The following is a 26,458-nucleotide window of genomic DNA, read 5'->3' on the forward strand; positions in this document are numbered from 1 at the left end:
TTCTCTTTCCCCTGGTTTCTCACTAAGTGTTTAAAATTGATTCACTAGACTGTGTGGTTAAGCATCTTAATTGGGTCTGCGAGCCTTTCTGTTCCAAGACCTCTGGGAGAGTTTATCTGGTAGTGAACTTGGAGGCCACAATTGCATTAAGGTTATTTCCCCCAGGACATACCACTCTCCCAACACTGCAGCCCCATGGAACGTTTTATCATTCCCCAAACACACCATGTGCTTCGCTGCCTCTGCGTCTTTGCACATGCTGTTCCCTCTTCCCAGGATGCCCTTCCCCCTCCACCATTTAGCAAACCCTAACTTATCCTTTGAGGTCAGTTCTGATGTCCTCTTCTTGGGAAAGTCTTCCCCAGCTGTGCCAGGTGAACGAGTCACTCATTCTCTGAACCCTCGTTCGTAGCATCATACAATTCTATTCTGTAGCACCCGCTAGCGTTTTACGAGTTCTATGTGTCTCTTTCTCTCACTAAATGGAGAACTCCCTGAGGACGGATGCCACGTCTGCTCATCTCTGCTCCCTGGCGCCCTCGCAGTGGGACGCTGCCCATGGGCTACTCCTGCCAAGGAGGCCACGCTTAAGTCTGGGAGCCGACAGGTCCTTGGAGTTGTCACTTTGACCTGGATATTCCATTCCCTTTATCACCATCATAGTTTAAAATGCTGTTATTTTTTCTTTCACGGGTGAGTTTATTTTGGTTTCATCTGCTCACTTTTACTGCCTCAATACGCACTCTTTGCAGAAGATAAGTAGGTACCCACTATACATTTAACCATCATTCTACATGTGGTTTTTTAAATTCATCGTTGAAACAAATCCAGGAGGTAGGCAGGTGGGTGTTATCATCTCCCACTAACAGGTGAGAGACCCGAGCTCAGACATGTTAAGTGACTTGTCCATAATCATACACAGAGCAGAAGCTGTGGGCCAGGGCTCGTGCCTTCAAGTCCAGACCTTCCTTCTGGGCTCCAGCACCTTCGGCTGTTAAACAATGTAGCCATGGGGTGGGGTGGGGCTACTCCTCATAAACTCAGCCGGATGCTTGAAAGCTCTGGCGTACACGACCCTGCCTGGGCTAGCTCCTAGCTGCTGGCGTGCTCGCTTCATCAGGCCTGCTGTCGAAACGGGGTGGGTGGGACCTTTCACACCCTCACTACATAACGGCCTGCAGTTCCCCTGAGTGTGCACTTCAAGTAGCAAAGAGGCAGTGGGTCCCCAAGGTTTGCTTTGGGCAGGACAACACGCCTGGGGTCGGTTAGCTGGGTCCTGGCGTATGCCAGGTGGGCAGAGCAGCTGGGAATTCAGCGGTTCAGATGGAGGCCAGGGAACCAGTGGGCCACCTGGGGGGCACCGTGAGGGGGTCAGGCGAGCAGATGCTGGAGGAGAAGCAGGGCTGGTGCAGGCCAGGAGGCTGCGCTGCCCGGCGGGGCTCAGAGAGCTGAGCTCAGCAGGATGGCAGCCCCCTCGCCCTTCCTCCCTGGCATTGCCCAAACAAAAGAAAAATTGTTATTAAAAAAAACAGAGTGCATGAAATGTCATTCCTGATGTTCCACTTTAAACAGCCTAATACGAAAATCCACATTTTCAAGACAAACAACTACAAAAACTAAACCAAAGCCATCAACCAAATAGAAGTTAACTGAAATCAAACACCTAACACACCCCAGAGATGAACCCCGGCATCTTCCGAGCCCCTCGTGGTCACTGTGTGGCCCTCTGGAGCTCAGCCCGGACAAGAGGGGGCTCAGGGCACTTACTTGATCATCTGCGGCACAGTGACCTTGGAATTTTCCTCAAATGCGTTCATCATGAGGCCATTGCACCGGATGTTATCCACACACTGGAATCAGAGAGAGGACCCCCGGGTCAGAGCCTCCGTCTCCGTTCCGAGACCCAGGCCCAGCGGCGGTTCTGCCGAGCGAGGCTGCGCAGGCCCCGGCCTGATGCAAGGTCAAAGGGCGTCGTCCAGGCAAGGGCAGGGTCAACGCACAGCATCCCTTGGGTTCTGATGCGAAGTCAAGTCCCCAGCTCGGTGACCTTTTGGGGATGTACTCGACTTCCCTGGGCCTTAGTTTCCCTACCTGCAAAATGGGGATAATGGTTCCTACCTCCTCGGGCTGTTTGCAAAAATGGAAGTGTCTGACCCTGGCCACTCTGTGGCTGACCTCTGAGGTCCAGCAGCGAGGACAAGATCAGATCCACAGTGACCTGGGGCCTCTGTCCTGGGAGGCCGGCTCAGCGGGTGCCGTCCTGCCCACCCCCGTCCTCTGCTCACCACAGTGCCCACATCCTGAAGCCACAGACGGTTTTCCATAGTAAAAATCCTGCCTGGGGGTGGCAAGGCTGCCAGCACTAAGGCAGGAGATTGTACATTTTACTCAGCCTCTGAAAAAAATTCAAAATCCAAATCTTTCTTTGAATAAACAGTATACACCCAAACAAAAAGAAAAGACTCAGAGATACATCACTTTTTCCTTCTCATTGCCCCCTGCTCCAAGCTCTCACATTTCTGCCAAGTGAGGGTCTCTCCTTGGCCCGGGCTACAGGGTCACATCACAGTATCTTCTGGTTTTGAGGATGTGTACGTGCGGGTAGGGGCCAAGGTCACCGGGAAGTGAGAGCAGAGAGGCGGGCACAGTGGGTCAGGGCCAGGACCCCTAGTTTTTCGCGGGCCCCAGAGGAAGGCTTGTGTCAGTGGCCCTTCCCAGCCCACTTTCTCCAGCTGCACACCTGAGACTCTCTTTAGCTCTGGTTCCATTGGCAACCCTGCAACGCAGGGTGCCTGGCCACCGATCAGAGCTGCCTGGAGGCATCAGTGGGCCTGGGGGGCCCTGACGCCTGGTGGTATCAGCAATGCAGCCCTCAAGAGGACACAGGCCCGGGGGGTACCCTCCAGGCGAGCAGCCCTGAGCCTCTGATGGCTCCCTGAGGACTAGAAAAGGCCATGCTCGAGCCTTCCAGTTTTTCGGTTTTCTCCGGGGCACGCTGGTTGTTTGTTTTTATTTTGTTTTTTGTTTTTTTTTTGTGGTACGCGGGCCTCTCACTGTTGTGGCCTCTCCCATTGCGGAGCACAGGCTTCGGATGCGCAGGCTCAGCGGCCATGGCTCACGGGCCCAGCTGCTCCGCAGCATGTGGGATCCCCCAGGAACTGGGGCACGAACCCGCGTTCCCTGCATCGGCAGGCGGACTCCCAACCACTGCGCCACCAGGGAAGCCCTCACGCTGGTTGTTTGAAGCTGGGAGGGCAAGACTGAGAAAGAGCAGACGTCTGCTACTAGTTGTCCTCACCCTGCCACACTGCGGGGCGGCGCGCTGGGCAGGCAGGGCAGCCCAGGTGTGAGGCCTAAAAATGAGGGGCAGGGAGTGAGTGGGGGGACTGCCCTGAAATACAGTAAAGGCTCTGCCCCCCAGTTCTCCATAAACACAGCTCCCAGGCCCCCTCCCCCGAAAGGGGGACATCTCCAGCCTCGCTGCCCCCTTCCTCCCACCATCAGCTGCTCTCCTAATACTCTCCTCCACTGTGCAGAGAGCAGGTGGTCCAGAGAGGTTCCTGTGCTCCTGGGACGGGGCTGGGCTGACCCACTGCAGGCCCTGGATGGGCCCAAGGAGAGGCCTGTCCTGGGCCAGCAGCCCGGTGCTGCCGACAGCCTCTTTCCAGACTCAGACCTCTGCCCTGGTCCTGCAAGTGACCGCAGTCCTCTGGGTCTGCTCTCTGGTCCCTGGGAGGTCTGTGCTTCCTGTGACTCTCCCAGTGGGGCCCTAACGCTGGTGCAGGCAAACCTTCCCTCCTGCAGAGCGGACTCCGGGCTTTGCGGGCCCTTTGCTTTCTCTCCTGGCTCTGCTACATCCAGCACCCTTGGGTCACGGTGCTCAGACTTTTCTGTGGTACCAATGGCCTGGGGCGTGTGCCGAAACGTAGGTTCCCAGGCCTCGTGCCAGAGGCTTGGATGTAGTAAATCTGCAGGGGACCAGAGGGGAGCCCAGGAATCTGGAGTTTTAAAAACTGCCCTAGGGATGATCCAGATGCAAGGGGCTCCCAGACCACACTCTACGGGGGGCCCAGGGGACTCTGCGAGCTGGACAGCTAGCTGGGCTCAGCCTTGGTTGGCAGAGATACTCACGTCTTTTCCATTAGAACCCTGTAGCTGCCTCCCGCCCCCCACCAGCTTAGGCATGAAGGGACCACCTGCTTTCAAGGACAAGTGATGTCGCTCACCTGGCTGATGTCACTGGTCCACGCCGCCTTCTCCTGTCTGGATGAGGCCACGAGGATGACTGTGAAGGGCGGGGAATCCTTTGGTTCCACCCCGATCTTAAAATCCAAGTGGTCTATGTCTTGGCCGGATCCTTTGGCTTCCAGGTGCAAAACACGGAGTTAGCCGCGTGAGTGTGGGCCTTTCTGAGTTGGAAAACGACTGCACGATATCTGCCTCGCCCCACTGGTGAAGGCAGCAGTAGGGCACCAGGCCACTTGCTAGTTTCAGAACATCTTTTTTTTTTTCTTAAGGTGAGGAATCCCCACTTCAAAGACGGAGAAACTAAGACCTAGAGCGCAGAGTAGCTTACAACCCCACAGGGACAGCTCCAATGCCGCGTTGGAAGAGCCTTTCGGAATCACCAGTCGGCTCTACCCTCATTAGGCCAACGGGGAGCTGAGGTCTCCGGGGAGGACTTTATAAGACCCCCAGCCGGGCAGCGGCTAAGCAAGGTCTAGAACTGGCCTCACAGCTGGGCCCTCCAGCTACGCCAAGGTGATACAGGGGCCAGGAGGAGAACTTTAGATCCTAAGCTTTTATGGACCCAGCTGGACATTTAGCTCAGTTGAGAGCTCCCCAAAGCCAAAGTAAATTCTAGGTATTTTTATTACTGCTCTTAACCCGAAGGGTTCCTTGAACTCTTTATTTGGAAAGACTAAGATCACAGTTCAGAGATTCCTTGCAACACGGCCACATTCATCAGGGGTCCCCTGAATGGGGTGGAATGTTGTGGAAGGCCTGCTACAGCTCTGGTCTCTGCTTGCTGGCTGTGTGACCTTGGGGTGATACCCTTCCCGCTCTGGGCTTCAGACGTCCTCCTGTACAAGCAGAGTGGGGCGTGACGGCTCTGAGGTCCCTGACCCTTCCAGTGCTGACACGTGAGAATGTGAGGGCACTGGAGAGCCCGCTCCGTGTGGTGACTCGAGGATGGGATGACGCTGGCTCCTCATAAGTGGGGTGTCTGTGTGTTGAGTGGGGGATGCACGGGGCCACGCCTCTCTCCCTTTCGTGGCCCTGGAGGGAAAAGGGCTTTGGGGACTGACAGTTCCACTTGAATCGGGACCAGCTGTGGCCAAGACTGAAGATCATGCTGGTAAGAGCTCCAGGTAAATTGCTGCACATGTATTTTTGCCTTGGTGGGGGAGGTGGGGGGGCGCTTGGCTCCGTCCCCAGTGGAGGGTCACGAAGGGTGCAGAGCCCAGCTCCCGCTGCGGCTGACCAGGGCACGCGTGCGTGCACGTGTGTGTGTGTGTGTGTGTGTGTGTGTGTGTGTGTGTGGACTATGCCCCCAGCCCCCAGCAAACCCTGAGCCCGAGCCCAAGCCATGCCGGGACTGGGATCTGGGGTCCTTCAGACACAGCCCTGCTTCGAGGAGCCCCACCCTGGGGAAAGGCAAAGACAGAGAGTCCAGCTGGTGCACCCCCAGGGGAGGGCCTCCAGAGCCTTGCTGGGGGGCCAGTGAAGGAGGGAGACGAGGACGAACTTTGGTCCAATCAAGAGACAGTAGTGACCCTACCCCTTCACCTAAAATAATAAGCCCATCCCCCAATTTTGATTCCCCGGGGAGAGAGATCCCATGGACACCCCTACACGGCGGCTTTCCGAGCACCTGGGCACCACCTTCCCCCAGCTCCCTGCCCAGCCCCTTCTGGTTTGCTGGGGCCCCACTCACATGCTCCCTTCTCCCCAAGTCTTGCCTCCCGTCCTGGTCACTCCAACACCACTGCGGGGGACCGTTCCCCTGCACTCCCTCTGGTGGTGGCACGTGTGTCCCTGCACACCCCACCCGTTTCCACTGGAGGACAGAGACAGGCCCGGTGCCTCCCCGGCCTCTTCCTCGTGGCCCAGTGAGCCACTGTGCATGTAGCAAATTGATGCGTGAAGGAGGGGTGCTCACTGAGAAGTGTGACCCCCAAACCTAACGGCACCGAGTCCAGGGACCCAAGGAGCTTGGAAGGAACCAGGAAGGGGGAGGAGGCTGTCACCTGCAGGGCCAGAGAGCTCCTTCTCTAAAGACCCAGGACCAGCCTCTCCAGGTCCAGCATCCTCCCTCTCTCCCAAGAAAAAAAACCAATGCCCGGGTCCAACCTTTCAGGCGGAGTGTGTGTGCATCTGTGTGAGCACACGCAGGCTTGCACGTGACTTGCACACTTACCTTCTTCCTCCGTGCTTTCTGGCTCCTCCAATAAAGTGCAGTCAATGAGGGATATGACTCCATTCTGAAAAAGAGCAGGGGCCACCTTGAATCAAAGCGAGAGAGGTGCTAGTTTCGGAGTTCCAGAATATCGGGGTGAGGAGTGAGCACCCACCTAGACGCACATGTGTGTGTGGACATTACGTGCCAAGTGGGTATTTTGGTTTTCAAGTTGAAGAACTTTATCTCCATATAGGAAGCCCAGGGAAGTGGCTCAAATGGGATTGCTCAGAGACGCCATCCCCAAAGGAGGGCCAAGGTCGGGCTGGGGGTGGAGGGGCTAGAACCTGGCTTGCACGGCCTTTTCCTGCCCTACAGCGGCTCTGAGGCATCACCTGGTAGCCCTAAGTCTGAAGTTTGAACTCCCTCATTCTAGGCTAAACCCTGCATGTTACCGATAGGGAAACAGGACCAATTTACAGACCTGTCTCAGGTATTATTCCGATTTTACAGATGAAGAAATGAAATCGGGGAGTTAAGCGTCTTGCCCAAGGTCACCTGGTAGGTAAGTGGCAGAGTCTGGAAAGAGCCTCATGGGCCTGTTCCCAGCTCAAGGTCAGTGGCTGGCTTTTAATTATTAGGAATGTCTGGAAAAACGCCTCTTAGCCTTGAGTGTCTGAGCATCTTTTAGGTGTGAGATCCCTTGATCCTGTAGTGAGAAATGAAAGTTACCACCACCGTGCTGGTTGCAAAGCACGTCCACGAATTCTCCGATACCCCATCCTTCAAAAGGTGAAGGCTACTCCCCTTCCCCTTGAGTGTTAACTGGACTTAGTGACGTGCTCCTCATTAAGAGAATAAAGCAGGAGTGATGGTGTTCCGCTTTGGGGTCTGCAGCCTCCTGCTTGCTCTCTTGTTGTTTCTTGGACCACTCGTTCTGGGGGAAGCCAGCTGCCGTGTCATGAGGAGAGGGCTACAGATGAGGGACGAGGCCTCCTGCCAACAGCCATGTGTGGGAGCCACGCTGGAAAAGGATCCCGGCCCCAGTCGAGCCTCCGATGACTGCAGCCCCAGCTGCCACCTTGACTGCAACCTCATAAGAAACCCTGGGCCACATATGTCCACCCAGCTACGTTGTCCTGACTTCCTAACGTGCAGAAACTGTTTGAGACAACAAATGTTTGTTTTAAGCCACTCCAGGGGACTTCCCTGGTGGTCCAGTGGTTAAGACTCCACACTTCCACTGCAGGGGGCGTGGGTTCAATCCCTGGTCCGGGAACTAAGATCCCACATGCTGTATGTGGTATGGCCAAAAAAAAAAAAAAAGGCACTCCATTTGGGGGACAGCAACAGATAAATAACATAATAACTGACAATAACAGAAACCTGGCCAGGTGGCTAATCTATACATGAAAATGTCTGCAGGGCAGGCTGCCACCTGGAAGGCAAAGGGGGACCTGGAGAAAGTATCAAGAGTGGGCCCCCGAATCCTGCATTCTGCTTCTTGTTTGGTTCTTTGGTGGCCCTGGGGGAGCCCCCCAGGCCTTGTTGGGCCTTAACCTGACCACTGATGTCACTGGGCTGGGTAATCTCCAAAGCCCATCTAACTCTAACCTTCTCTTACTTTAAGTCCCAAAAAATTCTTACGGTAGTTTTAGATCTTGGGGAGTTGTAGCAGGTCCCTTTTAGGAGGACTGAAGGCATTCGATTTCCAGTGGCAGTATTTAACAAGAAGTGGTTTGAATTTTAGCTTTGGTTTCAGAACACAGACTCTGGAGCCAGACTGCCTGGGTTCAAATCCCTGCTCTGCCACTTGCTGGCTGTTTCTAGAAGTCTCAGTTCCCTTATTTATACAATAGGGAAAGTAACAGTCATCTGCCTCCGTGGGTTGTTCTGTGAATTAAATATACATGATGTATTTGGGCTAGTGCCTGGCTCATAGTAATCATCATGCAAAGGCTTGCTATTATTATTATTATTACAAGTTCATACTACATAATTAAGAGTGACAACGACTATTACCTGTTGAGCACTTACTATGTAATGTACCAGGCATGGGGCCATGTGTTTTGCACCCACTTCCTCACTTGAGTCTCATAGCACTCCCATGAAGTAGGTATTTTCACTCCCATTTAAAAAAAAAAAATTTATTTATTTATCTTATTTATTTTATTTTTGGCTATGTTGGGTCTTCGTTGCTGCGTGTGGGCTTTCTCTAGTTGCGGCGAGCGGGGGCTACTCTTCGTTGCGGTGTGCAGGCTTCTCATTGCAGTGGCTTCTCGTGTTGTGGAGCACGGGCTCTAGACACGTGGGCTTCAGTAGTTGTGGCATGCAGGCTCAGGACTTGTGGCTCGCGGGCTCTAGAGTGCAGGCTCAGTTGTTGCGGCGCACGGGCTTAGTTGCTCCGTGGCACGTGGGATCTTCCCGGACCAGGGCTCGAACCCGTGTCCCCTGCATTGGCAGGCAGATTCTTAAGCACTGCGCCACCAGGGAAGCCGTTCACTCCCATTTTGCAGGTAAGTAAACTGAGGCTTGGTGAGGTCACCCACTGGTAAGTGGCAGGGCTAGAATTTGAGTAGCTCTCAGATTCCATGCTCTTTACCAATATGCTAAGAGACTTTGAAAACTCCAACAAACAAATAAACAACCCCCCAAACCAAAAGAAGATAAAACTAACAAACATAAAAGCACGTGCTTTCAGACTAAAACGCCGTCTTGAAGTCTCCAGTTCAACCTGCCCCTACTGACCCCCACCTGCTGGGGGAACCGTCCCCCCAGCCTGGACAGAGATCTTCCCAGGAGAAACTCCAGCGCTAGTAAATAATGAAGGCTTTCCTTGATACATAATTTGGTTGAAACTGGAGTCTTCAGTGTTTGTAAATTAATTGCCCCTTGTGCAGCCGACCAACTAATGCGTTGACATGTTAACATAAGCAGTATATTCCCTGAAGCCAGTGCTTGATCAATTAGCTCTGCAGGAGGTTCCGGGCCAGGCATCCAGGGTCTGGAAGAATGGTTTCCCTGATGCTCTGGCTTAATTAAGGGCACCTTCTGGCCCTTTCCAGGCCACAGCGCGTTCAGATTTAAAATCTCGTGAAGCGAGCTTCCACGGGATGGACGCAGTGCCGGGGAGACTGTCGCTTACAGAGGCAAGGGCTTCATGCTTCCCAGAGCAGATTTACGGGCACCTGCCTGCATCTGCGCACGCCTCTGCTGAGGACAGTCATCCCTGTTTTGCAGATGAGGAACTGAGGTGTGAACAGGCGCGGGACGTTTCCAGGGTCACACATATGTAGCAGACAGAGGTGGGACCGGATCGTGAGCTCACAGCAGCGGGATAAGCCGTGTGCTGTGCCGGGGAGCAGGAGATTCTGCCGCGGGTGCAGAGTCTTGTGCTGGCAGAGTGAGTCCCCAAGGGCGTCACGAAGAGGCGCTGTCTGAGCTCTGACTTTTTTTTTTTTTTTTTTTTTGCGGTACGCGGGCCTCTCCCGTTGCGGAGCACAGGCTCCGGACGCGCAGGCTCAGTGGCCGTGGCTCACGGGCCCAGTCGCTCTGCGGCATGTGGGATCTTCCCAGACTGGGGCACGAACCCGTGTCCCCTGCATCGGCAGGCGGACTCCCAACCACTGCGCCACGAGGGAAGCCCTCTGACCTCTTTTTGGTTGGAAATGAGACAAAGGCTCTGGCTGCTGCTCTGCCCTCAGCCAGGTGCCACCATCCTCCCCGGCCCCTTAGATACACGTACACAGGCCTTTGAAGGTCTTGTCTGGACCCTCTGGCTCCTCTGCCCCAGCCCCCAACTCTGGGGGCTCCTTGAGGGGTCTTCGTGCTCGCTTTCCCATTTCCCACGATTTCTCCAGTAGAAAATCCGTCAGTGGCCTTCTCATGCCAAGCCGCCAGTCAGACCGGGGCGCGTGCGTGCACACTCACGCGTCTCTGACACCCTGGTCCACCCTGGGCCCCGCGATCAGGGTCAGTCGGGACCCCTAGGGTAAAGGCGGTGTCTGACCTCCAGCCCCAGCAGCTTCGCTCCCGCCGTCCCTACCTTGGTCAGGTGAAGCTTCCCACCAGAGCCTCTGGTACAGATGATCAGATGCTTAGAAAACAGGAAGCACTGTCGCTCGCCCTCTTTCTTTAGGGACAGAGACCCCAGGCGCCCCCTGGTGATCTTGCCCTTTTCAGACATGGGCACCTGGATGAGGGAGCCTGCGGAGGGAGGAGAGAGAGCCTGAGTGCATCTACCGGAATGACCCTCCGCCTCTGACCTGGCTTTGAGGCTGCAGGTGGAGGTGCGATGCCAGCAGCCAGGGCAGTGGGACAAGGCAATCCTAGTTCTTGGTAGCAAACACGCACCTTGGACCCTCCCTCCAGCCCCTCCTCAGGGCCGGGTGGTGGGGTTTGGGGGGTGGAGAATGGTGAGAGAAGCTCCATGCAGGACCTTTGACCTCCCAGCCAGGGCCAGAGCCTTGGAGAGCAAAGGAACCCCAAAGGACATGGCCCGTGAGGTGAGAATGCAGGGCTGGGCTGAGGTCTGGGGGTGGCAGGAGGTTGAACAAGCGGGGAGCTGGCTCTGGCCCAGAGGGATGAACAAGATCCACTGGGCACCTGCTGTCACATGCAGCCACCGCAGACGTGACCGACTGGTCACAGCACGCTCTGCTGCAGAGCCCAGTGCCGCCTCTTCGGGAAGCCCTCCCTGACTCTCCCCAGCCCTGCTCTGGGCAGCCATCTGCCTCCTGCCCACGTTCATCACTGCACAGAACCCTTTCCTGTATCCTGACTCCCTCTCCCCTGCACAGTCAGTTCTGGAGGGCGGGGCAGGGTCTATTCTCTGGGCGTCCCTGGAGACCTGAGTTGGTCTGGCATGAATAGGGCAGGTGTCCTTGGTGGTGGCAGCACGACTGACTAAATGAGAAAGGGCTCGCTGGGTTCCCCTGTCTGATCTTCCCCACCCTCAGGAGGGGAAGAACTGCTTTGGCTCAGGGTGATGGAGCAGATTTCTGGTCTCTGGGGACACTGCTGACCCCAAGATAGGTCATTCTTCCGGCCACCTCCAGCTTGGGCACAGCACAGCTCAGGGGGAGCTGGGAGTCAGGCTAGGCTGGCTCTGGGCTCAGCAGGTCCCAGGGTGGGCCTGTGGGAAGGACACAGGGGCTCAGAACAACCTCCACATTGAGGATACTCAGGCCAAGGGCAGCGGGGGCCAGAGGCAGCAGCACAGGCCAGCAGGAGGTGCTGGGAAGCTCTTCATCTAGTCAGAGAACCCCAACTCGACGGAAGGAAGGCGGGAGGTCCATCCCGAGGTGGAGTCACCTCTAGGGCACGCGAGCACAAGCTGAGTTTCCCATAGGACATGGAATCTGAACCTTCAAGGCATCGCAGCTCTGACATCCCCGAGTTGGAAGTCAGTCCCCTGGGCCACAGAGAGCCTCTCCTGCCCCTCTCAATAGGGCTGTGACCCTCAAAACTGTCCCCAAGGTCAGCCGAGGCCCAAGGGTGAAGGGAACCCTACCCAGGACCACTGGGACCACGGCCTCCCCCAAGAGGCGAAGGATGCCAAGCAAAGGACAGAGGGACTGACCCACGCCAGCTCCATCTCGGACCCTGAAAATGCTTGTGATTCATGGGGCCAATTGGAATCTGTCCTCATCCTCCGCCCCCTACTCTCTCCCCAAAAGGACATGTCAATGTTTTACTATGATGTACAATAGACAAACCAAGACCATCTGGGAAGAATTATGTTTACATCTGGAGAGAAGGAAACTGTGAAAACCAATAATACCAGCATCGATATCTATAGATACCGACATGCACATGTAGCTGTCGCATTCCCCCCGCAGGCCCGGAATACTCTGCAATCACGCTTGCAGGTTTTGGCACGCAGCAGCCCAACCCACTGGTGGCGTCCTGAGTGCCGCGTGCCTCTCGCTGCTGGGGCCAGCCTGGTGGTGGGTGGGAGAGGCGGGGCGCACGGGCCATACCTTGTCTCACAAAGGTCTGGCTGGTGTCCAGGAGGATTTCACAGCCTTCAATGATCATGCGCTCAATGGCCAGGTTTTTCCGGATGTTCTCTGTTTCACTCACTTCGTCGTGCATTATCCTGTGGGGACAGGAAACGACAATCAGAGACAGGCTACCCTCACCTCCCAGGGTGCAGGGAATGCTGTGTCTCTGGCTAGACCTCGGAAGAGAGCCTGGATTCTCAGGTGGAACCTGTTGTCATGAAAGGGGAGAGAGCGCGCATCTCTTGAGTGCCCGCTGTGTGTGTGCACTTCACAGGCGTGATCTCATTTTATGCTCTGACAGCCCAAGGAGGCTGAGAAGCAGGTCTGTCTGATTTTAAAAAGGCTGAACCGGGGACTTCCCTGGTGGCGCAGTGGTTAAGGCTCCACGCTCCCAAGGCAGAGGGTCCCGGGTTCGATCCCTAGTTGGGAAACTAGATCCCACATGCGTGCTGCAGCTAAGACCCAACCAAATAAATAAATAAATAAAATAAAAACTTTTAAAAAATTGGTACGTGATTACCAATAATGATTGTGAAGCTGAAATAAACTTAAAAAAAAAGTCTGGGGCTTCCCTGGTGGCGCAGTGGTTGAGGGTCCGCCTGCCAATGCAGGGGGACACGGGTTCGTGCCCCGGTCCGGGAAGATCCCACACGCCGTGGAATGGCTGGGCCCGTGAGCCATGGCCGTTGAGCCTGTGCATCCGGAGCCTGTGCTCCACAACGGGAGAGGCCACAACAGTGAGAGGCCCGCGTACCGCAAAAAAAAAAAAAAAAGTCTGAACCACATGGAAGAGAGACAGCAGAACTGGAGGAAGATGGGAGTAGAGGGGACAACCTTTGTTCATTACCCTGCCCCTCATCCCACTATTGGCCTTATTTCCATCCAAAGTACAAACCAAGCTCATTCCTGCCTTGGGGCAATTAGTACTTGCTGTTTCTTCCGCCTACACACTCTTTAAAGGGTTGTTTCCTTAATGTTTGGGTTCTGGAATGGCTTATTTTCGGAGCACCTGGCAATCCAGCTGGCTCAGGGGAAGACTGACTTCAGTTTACTTCTATAGGCTCTGGCACGACCGGGAAGTAAGCAGGACACAGCTTGCCCCTTCATCTGAGAATACAGACAACTTTTTGTCCTTGTTCTGACTGCTGCAACACCTCTCCTCTCCAGGAGGTGGCACTGTTTAACTGTTTTTGTTTTTGTTTTTGTTTTAAAGAGCGTTGGTGGGAAAAGGTAGGTGTGAACTGCCAACTTTGCTAAGACCCTGGATGGGTCTCCAGGAGTCTTAGGAAAGTAGTGAATCTTTTTTTTTTTTTTTGGAGGGTGTCTGGAAAAAGCACCCCACCTACTCTAAGGAAAGCACAAAGCCTCCTGTTTGTCTGCTGATGCATGAAATTCCACAATTAAGACCACTAAGAGAGCTGATTAATGTGTGTGTGGCTTACAGAGTTCTCTCACAGTCATTATCCAGTTTAAACCCTCCAACAATGAGAGATGACACTGGTGGAGCTGGAGCTGTGATTACTGGAATCAACACGATGCTGAACAAATTACTCAACCCTTCTAATCCTTACTTTCCCCATCTGTAGACTGTTGGGGTGAGGATGGAAAATAATGCATTTCATGGGCTGACCTCATGCCTGGCACATGACAGGTGCTGGAATAAAGGGTGGTGATCATTGCCATTATCAGGGCTGCAAAAATGGTATTGTAAAAAAAACATAGGTGGTGTACTGTAACTCGTTATTTCTTCTGGGTATCAGACTGGGGCATCGAGATGCGGTCTCTGCCCTGGGAGCCACGGCTCTCCACCCACATGCCCCTCCTCCCACCCGGGCCCCAGCGATGCTCTTCTCAGAAGCCCAGGCCTTAGCCTTCTTCTGGAAAAGACATGGGACAGGGAGGCACCTTTCAGGGCATCTGCAGTTCCATGGATAGGGATTCATTTTTGCAAGTAGTCCAAGGCAATCAGGACCCTCTCTCTTGACGAGGGTGGGGACTTTGCTGAGGCTAGATTTGCTAAAATAGAAGGGGGTGATTCCAAAGTAGCAAAACTAGTTTTGCTGTTAGACATGGATAAACTTCAGCTGCTCAGGGTCAGTGGCCCCAGGCTGGGATTTGTGCTGGAGGGGCCGCCACTGCACACGCGGCTGGGGGTGCTGGGCGGGGCTCCAGGAAGGCAGCCCGGGGTTCCGGGGCCTGAGGCTCCTGGGGGAACCGGAAGTGAGGACCTGGGTTATCAGTGAGCCCAGGAGTTAGGGGCTCCGGAGACAAAGTGGGACAAAGGCCAGAGGTAGGAGACAGCCAGTCCCGAGGGGAGAGGGGTGCAGGGTTCTGAGCACTGCCAGGGAGGGCTTGGTTGCTGACTTCCTGTCAGGGCTGGAGTTTTCCTCAGGGCCCAGGGGAGGGCGCCAGGAGGAAGAAAGGGCCCTTGTCACGTGATGGGAAAACCCTTTTCTGTGCCGCTCGGGCTGGGTTCAGGGCCAGGTGCAGGTGATCAGGGGGACAAAAGAAAAGCAGGCTGTACACCCAGGACCCGGGGTGGGGGAGGGGAGGGGATTGGGGTGCTGCCTGCACTGGGACAGGGCACCCCGCGGTGTCGAGGAACTCACAGCCTCATGGGGGTCCCAAGTCTTCTGCTTGGGGAAGAGTACGCAGGATCTGGCTCCCTGGGGCATGAGGGAACTGGGGTCTACGCCCTGTGATGGTTTTGTCTGTCTGCAGTCACGCCCTGATTACATCTCCTCCCTAATCCTGCGCTCTGGGGCCTGTGTCCTGCCCTGGTCCTCCCTCTGTCCAGCCGGGAGCCATGGCCTCACCGGCTGCCACTCGTTGGACCTGGGCAGCCTTTTAGGGCTCTGAATGGCCGGCAGGGCCCCGGGCAGGGCTGAGGGCTGAACCCCACACCCTGCAGACCCATCCTCCTTTGCAGCTTCTGGCCTCCTCTCTCTGACCACAAGGCCCCTCCTTACCTCTTGGCCTGCACCGGTGGAGGCCCCAGGCTCAGCCCTTGGTTCATACCTCATTCCCACCTAAACTCACTCCCTTGGTGATCTCACCAGCCTTGTGACTCTAAATACCATCTCCGAGCTGACGATCGGGTATATCTTGGCTCCCTGAACTCCAGACTCAAACACCGACTCCCTTTTTGTCATTTCCACCGCTGTTGGCCATCTCAGGTCCAACACACCCCCAAGTAAAACTCCAACGCGGCGAGGAAGACGCCCGCCTCCAAACCTGCCCCTATGGTTCCTTCTCCATCTTGCACAACGGCAATGCATCCTTCTGGCTGCTCGGCAGAAAACTCTGGAATCACCCTCGACTCTCATTTTCTCTCTCTCTCCTCACCTCTCATCCATCAGAAACTCTTGGAGGTTCCACCTTCAGAAAACTCCAGAGTCCTCACCTCCACGGCCACCCCCTGGTGTGGCCGTGTCCCCTGTTGCCTGGGCTGTGGCAGTGCCTCCCTCCAGTCCTTTAGCTCCTGCCCGTGCAGCGAGGAATTCCTTGGGCTTCGGGGAGTGAGGGAGGACAGGGGAGGGCCTTGACTAGGGGGGGCTGCGGCCTCTGACGGTGGCCCAACCATGGCCTGTCCCCCGACGGACACTGCCTGCTGCTGAACGGAGCCTGGGGCACATGAAAGCCCGACACCCAGGACCCCTGGGGCTCCTAAAGCCACCGGTTTTGACACACGGACACTGGAGAACCGAGGAAATGGGCAGAGAGTGCCTGCGAGTCCTGGGCAGATCCCTGACCTGGGAGATGGGCCCACTAAGTGCCCAGGGCCCTTCCTTGGACCCCATCTGTACGAGGGACAGCGTACACCGCATCCTATCTCACTGGGTGCCCACCTGGGCTGGAGCTGTACACCCCTCAGACTGCTCCTGGGGACCCGGCTTCCAGGTGGGACAAGCTGTGGGTGCCCCCACCTCGGAATCCTAACCGGAGCACGAGCTTTTCCCATCTGGGGCTCGGCAAACCCCGGGTGGGGGCACCCTCAGCCTGGGCCTGCCCACCGGCTGGGACCCCCGCGGGGCTCACCTGGACAGCTCCTCCAGTTTGGACTTGGCGTAGTCCAGGCTGTTGCGCTCCACGTGCTCGTGAGGGGTGTGGGCCAGGAGCTCGTGCAGCGTCAGGATGTACCTGGGGATCTGCAGTGGGGAGAGGCGGGGACAGGGCCAGAGGGCCAGAGAGACAGAGGCAGGGAGAGAGAGACAGCGATGAAGCAAGAGAGAGACGGAGAGAGCAGGGTAGACAGATGGGGGGGGCAGGGTGGGCAGAGAAGGGGGCTCTCAGCTCCGAGGACCCCCATGAGCGGGGCTGAGGAAGGACACCCACTGCACTTCTGATCCCAGACTCTCTCAACTTGGAGGCTCTTCCAGGGTCTTGTCTGGGACGAGAGCCCAGAGCTTGAGGTTCTGCCCCGCAGAAGGCAGGACCTGGAGATGGACTCAGGACCAGGAGCTGCCCCTCACTTCCTGCACGGCCTCCCCCAGCCAGGGTCGGCGGAGGGTCCTAACCCCGTTCGTTCTCCAGGCCGCCGGGGGTTTGCACGGCCGTGGCCCTCGGCACTCCGCGCCCCGGCCCCCAGTCGGCCGCAGCTCTCCCGCGCATGCGCCCTGGCAGACGGGGCGGGCACACCTGGAACATGGGGTAGGTGAGGAAGGTCTCCAGCGTCCTCTCCTCGCAGTCGGGCTTGGCCTCGTAGTGCTTCAGCAGCTTGTCGAAGTCGCGGTTCTGCTTGCAGTGCGCCAGGATCTGCAGGCTGTACTGGTGGTTGCGGACGAACTCCTGGTAGATGTTGAGCATGGGCAGCAGGATGTCGAACAGGTCGGCTGGAAGGAGGCGGGACTCAGCGGGCAGCGGGGGCGCCCTCGGCTCCCCCAGCCCCACCCGGGGAGGTCGGGGCGCGGCTCAAAGCCCCACCGGAGTCGTCGGAGATGACTCTGGCACCACTGCCCTCTCCTAGGCCAGACAGGGTGGCCCCAGGCATTGAGACCACAGCAGATTCACAGGTTTTTGAGGTTTTTCTGTCTAGTCTGACACCTGTGTACCGGAGGTCAGAGAAAGGAGGTATAGAGGGTGCTGTGGTGTGTCCCCCGGAACCCCTGGTGGACCCAGGCACTTGCTCCCCAGCTGCCACCAGTGCGGGTGGCTCTCAGCTGGGTTCGCCCTTGCTGGGAACTGCTCTCAGCTGAAGGAAGCTGCCTTGCACAAGCTGGAGCCCAATGACAGGTCCAGGTCGGGGGGTGAAGGCCGGCCCCTGCCTCGATGGGGGACGTCCCTGAAGGGCCACCTCAGTTCCCGAGCTTCCCTGGGGGTGGCTGAGACCCCTGTTGCAAATGCTTTGTAGTCCGCTCCCCCCAGTGCCCTGGCTCTGCCAGGCTGTTATGCTGAGGGGTCCCCAGGGGCCCCCCTCCCAGAGTGTCCCACCTGTGACTGTGACCTGTCAGAGTCAGGAGCTGGCCTGGAACCAGGCTTTCCAACTCCCCCATTCCAGCGCTTTCCACCCCATGATATGCTTTCCTGAGTCTCTGTCCCTTCACCTGTTGTCCCCTTTGTCCCTCTGTCCCTGTCTTTCCAGACCTCCCCAGCTCTGCAGCCCCTGGCTCAGTGAGGTGGACCCCCTGCTCAACCCTCCGTCTGTCTCAACCTCCTGGGTATCTAACATCCTGTCCTTCTAGCTCCCCAAAGCCCAAACCTGCCTTTCAACACTTGATGGGATGGGATGGACCCTCTAAAACCTCTGCTTAGTAACCCCATTAAAAAGAAAGACAATGCAACTAGAAATGATCATACAAAGTGAAGTAAGTCAGAAAGAGGAGACAAATACCATATGATATCACTTATATGTGGAATCTAAAACACGACACAAAGGAACTTATCTACGAAACAGAAACAGACTCACAGACATAGAGAACAGAATTCTGGTTGCCGAGGGGGAGGGGAGGTGGGGGAGGGATGAAGGGGAGGTTGGGGTCAGCAGATGTAAGCTTTTGTATATAGAACGGATAAACAACAAGGTCCTACTGTATAGCACAGAGAACTATATTCAGTATCCTATGATAAACCGTAATGGAAAAGAATATTAAAAAAAAGAATGTATATATATGTATAACTGAATCACTTTGCTATACAGCAGAAATTAACACAACATTGTAAATCAACCATACTTCAATAAAATTAAATTAAAAAAAAAGAAAGACAAGCTTTCCTTGGAACAAACTCTAAGTGGGAGCTCTTATGTAGGGCATCCAACTACCCAGTGGACAACCTCTTTAGCTGTATGACTACAGAAAGTGCAGCCTGTGTCTTTCTAGGGCTGCTTCTTATTTTGACCTTGGAGAAAAACAAAATGGTGCCACTGCCCCTGGAAGTCTCCTGGCCCGTGGGCAGAGGAGCCTTTTCAGCCTCAGCTGTCCTTTCACCTCCCTGAGCCTGTTCCCTCGACCCCAGAGTGGAAGTGACACCAACACTCACCTTTTCCTATTGAATTAAGTGAAAGGAAGATGGTACCCAGTGTGGGAGGGGCGGGATGTGGGACGCACTCCTGTACATCACTCCCAGGAGTGAGGGCTTGGAGAGCAAGGTGACGACGTGTACACGGCGGGGAGTCCATCCCCATTGTTTCAGTAATTCTACTTCTGGGCACCTGTCTCAGGGGAATGCTCTCTAACATGGAGACAACTTCACACGCAGGGATGATTATTTTTAGTAGCAAAAAGGTAGAACAACTTTAAGAGTCGACGAAGGGAGATGGCTACACAGATGGTGGCAGACTCACGGGGCACTGGAACATTATACAGCCATCAAAAAGCATACTTTCAGCTTGAGAAAACACTTAATGCAATTATGTTAAGTAAAAAAAAAGAAAAACCCACAGCAAGATTCAAATTCTATATTCAGTATGTTTGCAATTATGTAAAATGGAAAAAAAAAAAACAACCCCAAGATCTATGCATAGGAAAAAAAATTGGAAGGAAACACACCGGAGTGTTTACAGTAGTTATCTTTGGGAAGCAGAAACGTTGATATTTTTAAATGTTTCCTACTTTTCTGGATTCTCAGATTTTCTCAGATGGGTACCTATATATTATTTTTAAAAGGGAAAAGCAGATAAGAAACTAAAAATATATCACTTCCTCCTAGAAATGTAGCTTTTGCCAACTTCTCTTTCCTCTTCTGCTCCCTCTGAGGGATTCTGTGAGTTTTTAAGGGGCCGCTCTGTTACATTCGGGAAGGACAAAAGTACCAGCAGCCAGGAGGTGTGGCCCCTGCACAGGGACTTCTCAGGTGGGGATGGGGGCGGAGGGGCAGGAGACCTCTGCCAGGGCTGCTACTCACCGAGGACCAGAGTGGGCCAGCTGGAGATGCGGGCCTTCAGGCCTTGGTAAAAGATCTGGTGCAAAAACATGATGGTCTCACTGGAAGAGAAAGCACAGGGTAAGCTCCGGCCAGGAGTTCCTCTCCTTCCAGGTGTCCCCTCCCCCAAAGTTCAGTAGAGCTGAGGGGCCCCAGGGGAGAGGGCAGGGGCTGTCACTGCCTGTGGGACTATAGCAGCAAACCTTCTCAGGTGAGACCCCACGAGAAACCCCATCAGTGGGATGGACCCTACAGTCTACGGGGCCTAACGCAAAACAAACACGCCGGCCCCTGGTTAACCAATGATGAGGAATTTCAGGATGGTGACAGCAGAGCCTCAAATTAAGCACGGTTTTTCTAAGCATGCAGTCAAATGCCCGTGAAGCCGGCCGAGGAGGGGGCACTCCGGCTGCTGGCTTCCCTGGCCCCCTCAAGTCCCCACTGGCTCTGTCATTGGGTGCTGTCCCCTCTCCCAGGAGTTTGTGTCCTGAAGGCAAACCCCCATCCTGGGGTCTCACACTCTCAGGACAAGGGCAGGGAGTGGAAGGCGCTGGGTGGGCGCAGAGACGCCCCTGAGCTGTGAGACACAGGAAGCCAATGGGGGCCTGGGACCTCATGTTCACGGTGGGCCTGGGAGGCACGGGGCTCCCTGACCCCAGAGGAGTTTGAAACGCCCTGAGCACCCCACTCTGCAGAGAAAACAGGGTGGGTGGGGAGAAAAAGGGTGTGAAAAAGAAAAGAAGGGAGGGCTGCAAGAGAGAAAGGGGTGAGGGAGGTGAGAGGTGGTGGTGGGGAGAGAGAACAGAACACGGCACCTACGGCTGAAGAGCAGAGCCTATAACCCCATCACACCCACAGGATGTGCAGAAGGGCTGGAACCGGTAGGGCCTTTAACAAGTATCTAAGTAGCAGAAACACTCCCGAGTTCTCATTCCTGAGAGTGGCTCCTCTCATTACCGTGAATTAACTGTCATCTCCCTAAAGTCCCAAAAGAACAGGCCCCCCCAGGTGTGGTGACACCGTGATTTCTGGACTAGGGGCCCTGCCTGATGGCTGAAGTCATTTGCAGTTTTCAGGTAACAAGTCTGTGACAGATTCACCCTTGACAGGGCTGGTTTCTTCCTGTCTGTGGCCCCTGAACTAGTTACTGAATAGATAAACATGTACTGTACCAATGTGAAGCACTTTAGTCGTCCACTTGGGAAGACCCTTAGAAAACTTCAAAAGAGACCCGTCCAGGGGTGCGTGAAAGTGCACAGAAGGGAGAACGTGGGCCCTGATGTGGGGCAGGGTGGAGGTAGGAGGACTTTCAGGGGCTCCTGGGGAGCTGAGAGGCTCTGGATGCCCCCGAGCACCGGCCACAGCAAGACTCAGGGCCCCGTTCCCGGGCAGCTCCCACAGACGGCTGCAGGATGCACTGTGCAGGGTTCACGGCATGGACTTGTAGGGTAGCACGTTAGGAACATCATAAGCTGGGACTATAAAAATATAATAGATGAAGCCTCCGGTTTTTTTTTGTTTTTTTTTTTTTTGCGGTACGCGGGCCTCTCACTGTTGTGGCCTCTCCAGTTGTGGAGCACAGGCTCTGGACGTGCAGGCCCAGCGGCCATGGCTCATGGGCCCAGCCGCTCCGCGGCATGTGGGATCTTCCTGGACCGGGGCACGAACCCGTGTCCCCTGCATCAGCAGGCGGACTCTCAACCACTACACCACCAGGGAAGCCTGAAGCCTCCGTTTTTAAAGTACTATAAACTGTGAGGATTTCACTTGTCCTCCTACTACGCAGAAACTACCACTGTTACCTATCTGATAAGAAAAAAATAATCTCATTCTGATTCGATTTGCTTTACAAAATCATTGTGAGTGGGTTGGTTGAACATTTCTCCTTTGTATTGACCATTTGAATTGCTTCTTTGGGGAACTGCCAAGTCATGTCCATTTACTAGTTTCACTTTTATTAATTTAAAATAACTCTCCATATTAAGCGTATAATCTTAACACATACATTGCAGATATTTTTTTGCTCAGCTATTTGCCCAACGATTTGTGTTTGGTGTTTTTGGAAGGTTTTCCATTTTGCCCTGTGAGCTTTTCTTTCTGTGTTTTTGCTTCAGGCATCATGTCTTTTCCCACTCTTAGACTGCATGCACACTCACCTATATTTTATTTTACTCTTTCATTTTTACACATAAGTACTTACCTAGAGTTTACTTTGGTGTAGGATGTGAGTCAGGGATATAAACGTTAATCTTTCTTTCAGTTTGTAGCCAATTGCCCCATTTTATTTATCAGATACTGCAGCTGCTCTCACTGCTTTGCTAAGCTGCCTTTTTTGTTACTAAATTCTCATACATGCCTAAGTCTGTTTCTGGACTTTGTATTTTATTTTGATGGACTACTGGCCTGTTCTGGCAATAGTCTCACGCTGTTTTCGTTACTTTTCATATATTTATGGGCCTATAATACATTTTAATCAATGTAGGAAATGTTTCTTTCATTGTTTTTTTCAGAACATTATTATCTATTTACATGCATTTTACTCCTTCAGTTGAACATTAAAATCACTCTGCTAGGCTGCACTTCGATTGGAATTATATTGAGTGTATAGCATGATTCGGCTGAAATGACGTCTTTACGACATGGAATCTTGCCATATAGAATACTGGCCCACTTTCTGTTTCTGTACAGCCTGTAAGCTTAGAAGGACTTTGTATAATTTTAAACGGTTGAAAAAAAATCCAAAGAATATTTTATGATAAGGAAAAATTAGATGAAATTCACACTTTAGTGTCCATAAGTCAAGGTTTATTGGAACACAGCAACACCCATTCATTTAGGATTGCCTAAGACCACGTAGTTTGGACAGAGACCCTCTGGCCCACAAGGCCTAAAATATTTACTATCTGACCCTTGACAGAAGAAGTTTGCTGATCCCTAGTCTATGTGAATGTTGTCCCTGAGTTGTGCAGTGCACAGCCGGGGCAACTATATTCTATGGCCCCGCACGCTTATAGTCCAGCAGGGAATCTATGCACAGAAGAAATCATTATTTAAGTACAATGAATGCTACAAAAGGGGCAGCATGGGGGCCCTGGAAGCACACAACAAGGGAACATAAGCCAGCGGTGACAAGGGGCATGGGGGTGGTCAGGGACATCCAAGGAAAGACATGAAAAAAGAGTCGGAGACAGCTGTCATAAGGAAAATAGGAACGACAGTAGGGTGGGAAGAATTCTAGGGAGAGGAAGTGACTTGTCTGCTTCGGGAAGTGCTCATTTTGCCTGGTTCCCTTCTTGAGCCCAGAAAGGAGTGTGACTTGCCCAAGGCTGGTCCTAGGTACACAGGGCTTGGCCCGTGGAGGGCAGAACCAGGCCTCTTCACTCCAGCCTCACCCTGTGCCTGTCCCTCCTCACTCCCCGGGCCATGCAGACAAGACGAATGGACGGCAGCACACGCCCCCACTGAGCCTCATCATTCTTCTCCACCCAGGACTCCAGGCAACCTCTGCCAATCAGTCAGAGCGGGCATCAAGATAGGAACCATCTGTCCCCCAGGCGGGATGCCGCTCATCACGGGGCAGTGCCTGTGGTTCCCAGCACACGTTGCTGGGCATGGTTTTTATTAAAGGGAAATAGCCCAAGAGTATATGCTCATTGTTTCAGTTAAACATAACCTGGTGCACACGTTTCCTTCAAAGATTCCCCCCGCAGCATTCAGGAAGCATACAATTAACCCCCTCCCCAGCTCGGCAGCGTCCTCCGTGAATCTGCCAACCTGGAGAGAGGCCTCTCTCTTCTCAAGGACTTCTTTTAAAGAACTCCAGCAAATGAAGTCACCAAATTGGCATCAGGTGTCTAATGTGGCTGTACATTTCAGCCTAAATGCAAATCCAAGGGAAAGCTATGTGCAGAAATGCCTTCTAGTGAGTGGGCTGGCAGCCTCCGCCCTTGACCTGTGACACATACAGACTCTGTGCTGTGGTCCGAGGCAGGGAGACCTGGACGGTTCATGTCCCGGATCCGGCCTCCACAGCACCTACACGGTAAGAGGGAAGGCTGGGCTCACGTACAATCGAAAGTTCTCGACAGCGCAGGCGTGGGCAGGAGTACGTGCTGAGACCTGGGCCGTGATGGGCAGGCATGGGGGTTAGGAGGATGGGGGTCGGTGAAGATTCCAGCCCGTTATTTAACAGGGCAGCAGGGGGGAAGCACAGGCCTTCACATAAAACAGAACTGGGTTAAAATCACAGCCCACCCGAACCCTGAGCACACCCCGTCACCTCTCTGATCTCTGGTACCAGCCTCATGGGGCATCTCTGAGGATTGGAAATTACGTAGGCCAAGTGCTTACAGAGAGCCTGGCATCAAGCAGGCCCCACAAAACACCATCTTAACGTGGTGAGTATAGTCCGAAACATTCAGTCACGCAAAGTGCTGTGCAGGGTTGCTATACAGTTAATGAAAAAAAAATTTCAGCCGTTCTTTGCGCTCACAAAAAGCACAGAGGTTAAGACAGTGAAGCTTATGCTCTTATGTACCCAGTGGATCATATAGTGAGGGCTGAATGATTAGAAGGCAGTAATTTTCTAGCTCTTCCTGCCCCACCCTGGGCCCCGGGGGAAGGAAAGAATTCTGACCTGCTCCCGATTGAGAACAGGGGCCAGGGGGTGGAGAGAAGCCAGTCACCTCAGATTGGCATCCATTGATAGGATCATTGGTTCTTCTTACTTAATATTGTAAGAAAATACAGTAAAACATATTTGATTAATTTTCAATGTTGAACCAACCTTGCATTCCTGGGATAAATTCCACTTGGTCATGATGTATTATCCTTTTCATATATTTCTGGATTCGATTTTATAATATTTTGCATCTATGATCACGAGCAATAGGGGTCGGCAGTGTTCTTTCCCCATAATGTCTTTTTCTGATTTCGGTATTAGAGTCATGCTGGCCTCACAGAATGAGTTGAGAAGTGCTCCCTCCACATTAGATTTGAATTCAGTTTCTCACAGGGTGCATCATAGTGAAGCTTTCTTGTTGTACTAATGTCTAGCTCTTATGAGCCCTTGGGCTATGCTGGGCTCTGTACTAGATGCTTTACGTGAGCTCTCATCTGATTCTCCAACACCTACAAGAGGCAGGTCCCATTCCCTGGTCAGTGTTTCCGAGGACCGCTAGAGTCCATATTCTGGAGGCCTTAAAGATTGATCAGGCTGGGGCTATTTTGACCAGGATCAATGAGACTGCTAAGATGGGAAACAGTCAACCTTGGGCACATTGTGGAACAGGAGAAACAGGCCTTGCAGGGGCTTAGAAGGACACCAGCAAAAGAGGGGACTTTCTTCCCTCCTGTTTATTCTGTTAAAGGCATCTGATCTGATCCATGCAGTGACTAACAGACAAAAATATAAAACCACGTTGTGATTTTCTTCAAACAACTTTTGAACACATTCTGTGAGTTGGTCTGAATACTCTTAACCAAAGATTACAGGCGAAAAGAATTCCATTGAATGCAGTGTAACAAAATGATGCAAAGATTAAATAAATACAAAAGGGCACCTTTATCTCTTAGTGCTTATGATACACGGTCACCAAAAGTTTGCAACTGTGGCCTAAAATGCAAGGAAAGCACCAACAACCTAGAACTATTACAATGCTTCCTGAAGTATTTCTCAGGCAGGTCCGTGGCCGAGCCTCCAATACAGGCAGTCCCCTGCGGTTACCTCAAGCCTCTCATTTCCGTGTGCTCTGGGACCTGCAGCAGCAGCTGCCCCTACAGACTTGCTGGAAATGCAATCCCTATGCTCTACTCCAGACCTACAGACTGAGAAGCTCGGGGTGAGGCCCAGCGTTCACGCTCGAGAAGCTGTGACTCCAGCTGAGCTGTCCGGAGTTTATTCAGGAAGAAACAAGTTCTTCACACTTTTCAGCCAAATTCCAGGTCATTGAGTTTAAAAGACCCAACTGTAGTTTCTGGAGAAAATCTTACCTGACTTCACAAAACAATAATACCTATTTTCTTTGTTTTAATAAAGAAATCAAAGCATTTATTTACTCTCTAAAAACTGTGTTTGAAATGTATATTAAAAAGCAACCTTGGGCTTCCCTGCTGGCGCAGTGGTTGAGAGTCCGCCTGCCGATGCAGGGGACACGGGTTCGTGCCCCGGTCCGGGAAGATCCCACATGCCGCGGAGCGGCTGGGCCCGTGGGCCATGGCCGCTGAGCCTGCGCGTCTGGAGCCTGTGCTCCGCAACGGGAGAGGCCACAACAGTGAGAGGCCCGCGTACCGCAAAAAAAAAAAAAAAAAAAGCAACCTTGTAAGGCCCAGTGATTCAGTTTCTAGAAGGTCTAATGAGGCTGAAAGCCACTCCCCTCCCCCTGCTCCTCACCCCCACCATGTCCCCATACTCCGACACCTCATCCACATCCATGGTGTCAGCATTCCAATGTCCCTGTCCTTGTCCTTCTCCCAGTGACTTTCAGCATCTCCGGCTCAACCTCTCAGAATCAGACCCACGTCCACTGCCTCTACCCCATCTCCTTCCGGGTGTCCCACAGGTCCCTAAACTCGTCACAGCACACTGGCAGGTAAAGGGGAAGAGCAGGGCACAGGGGAGGTGACCCTGGGTCCCAAACACCTCTGCAGAGGGCGTGGATGAGGGCCAGCTGCAACTAGTGAAATGACTGGAATG

At 53.7% G+C, this 26,458-nt stretch overlaps 1 protein-coding gene across 2 annotated transcripts in view; it reads right to left on the reverse strand.

Moving 5' to 3' along the window:
* The window catches only part of RASGRF1 (Ras protein specific guanine nucleotide releasing factor 1), a 104,506-nt gene that overhangs the window by 41,243 nt on the left and 36,805 nt on the right, over positions 1–26,458 (reverse strand). For both annotated transcript variants that reach the window (XM_079914530.1, XM_079914529.1), the window contains exons 6-13: positions 19,747–19,826; positions 17,044–17,237; positions 16,444–16,553; positions 12,382–12,500; positions 10,446–10,606; positions 6,422–6,485; positions 4,227–4,363; positions 1,768–1,850 (exon numbers count right to left, since the gene is read on the reverse strand). In XM_079914530.1, the coding sequence (XP_079770656.1) occupies positions 1,768–1,850; positions 4,227–4,363; positions 6,422–6,485; positions 10,446–10,606; positions 12,382–12,500; positions 16,444–16,553; positions 17,044–17,237; positions 19,747–19,826 (948 nt within the window). The remainder of the gene's footprint in view (positions 1–1,767; positions 1,851–4,226; positions 4,364–6,421; positions 6,486–10,445; positions 10,607–12,381; positions 12,501–16,443; positions 16,554–17,043; positions 17,238–19,746; positions 19,827–26,458) is intronic.

This window comes from Stenella coeruleoalba, assembly GCF_951394435.1.
Source record: "Stenella coeruleoalba genome assembly, chromosome: 2".
NCBI classification, from domain to species: Eukaryota; Metazoa; Chordata; class Mammalia; order Artiodactyla; family Delphinidae; genus Stenella; species Stenella coeruleoalba.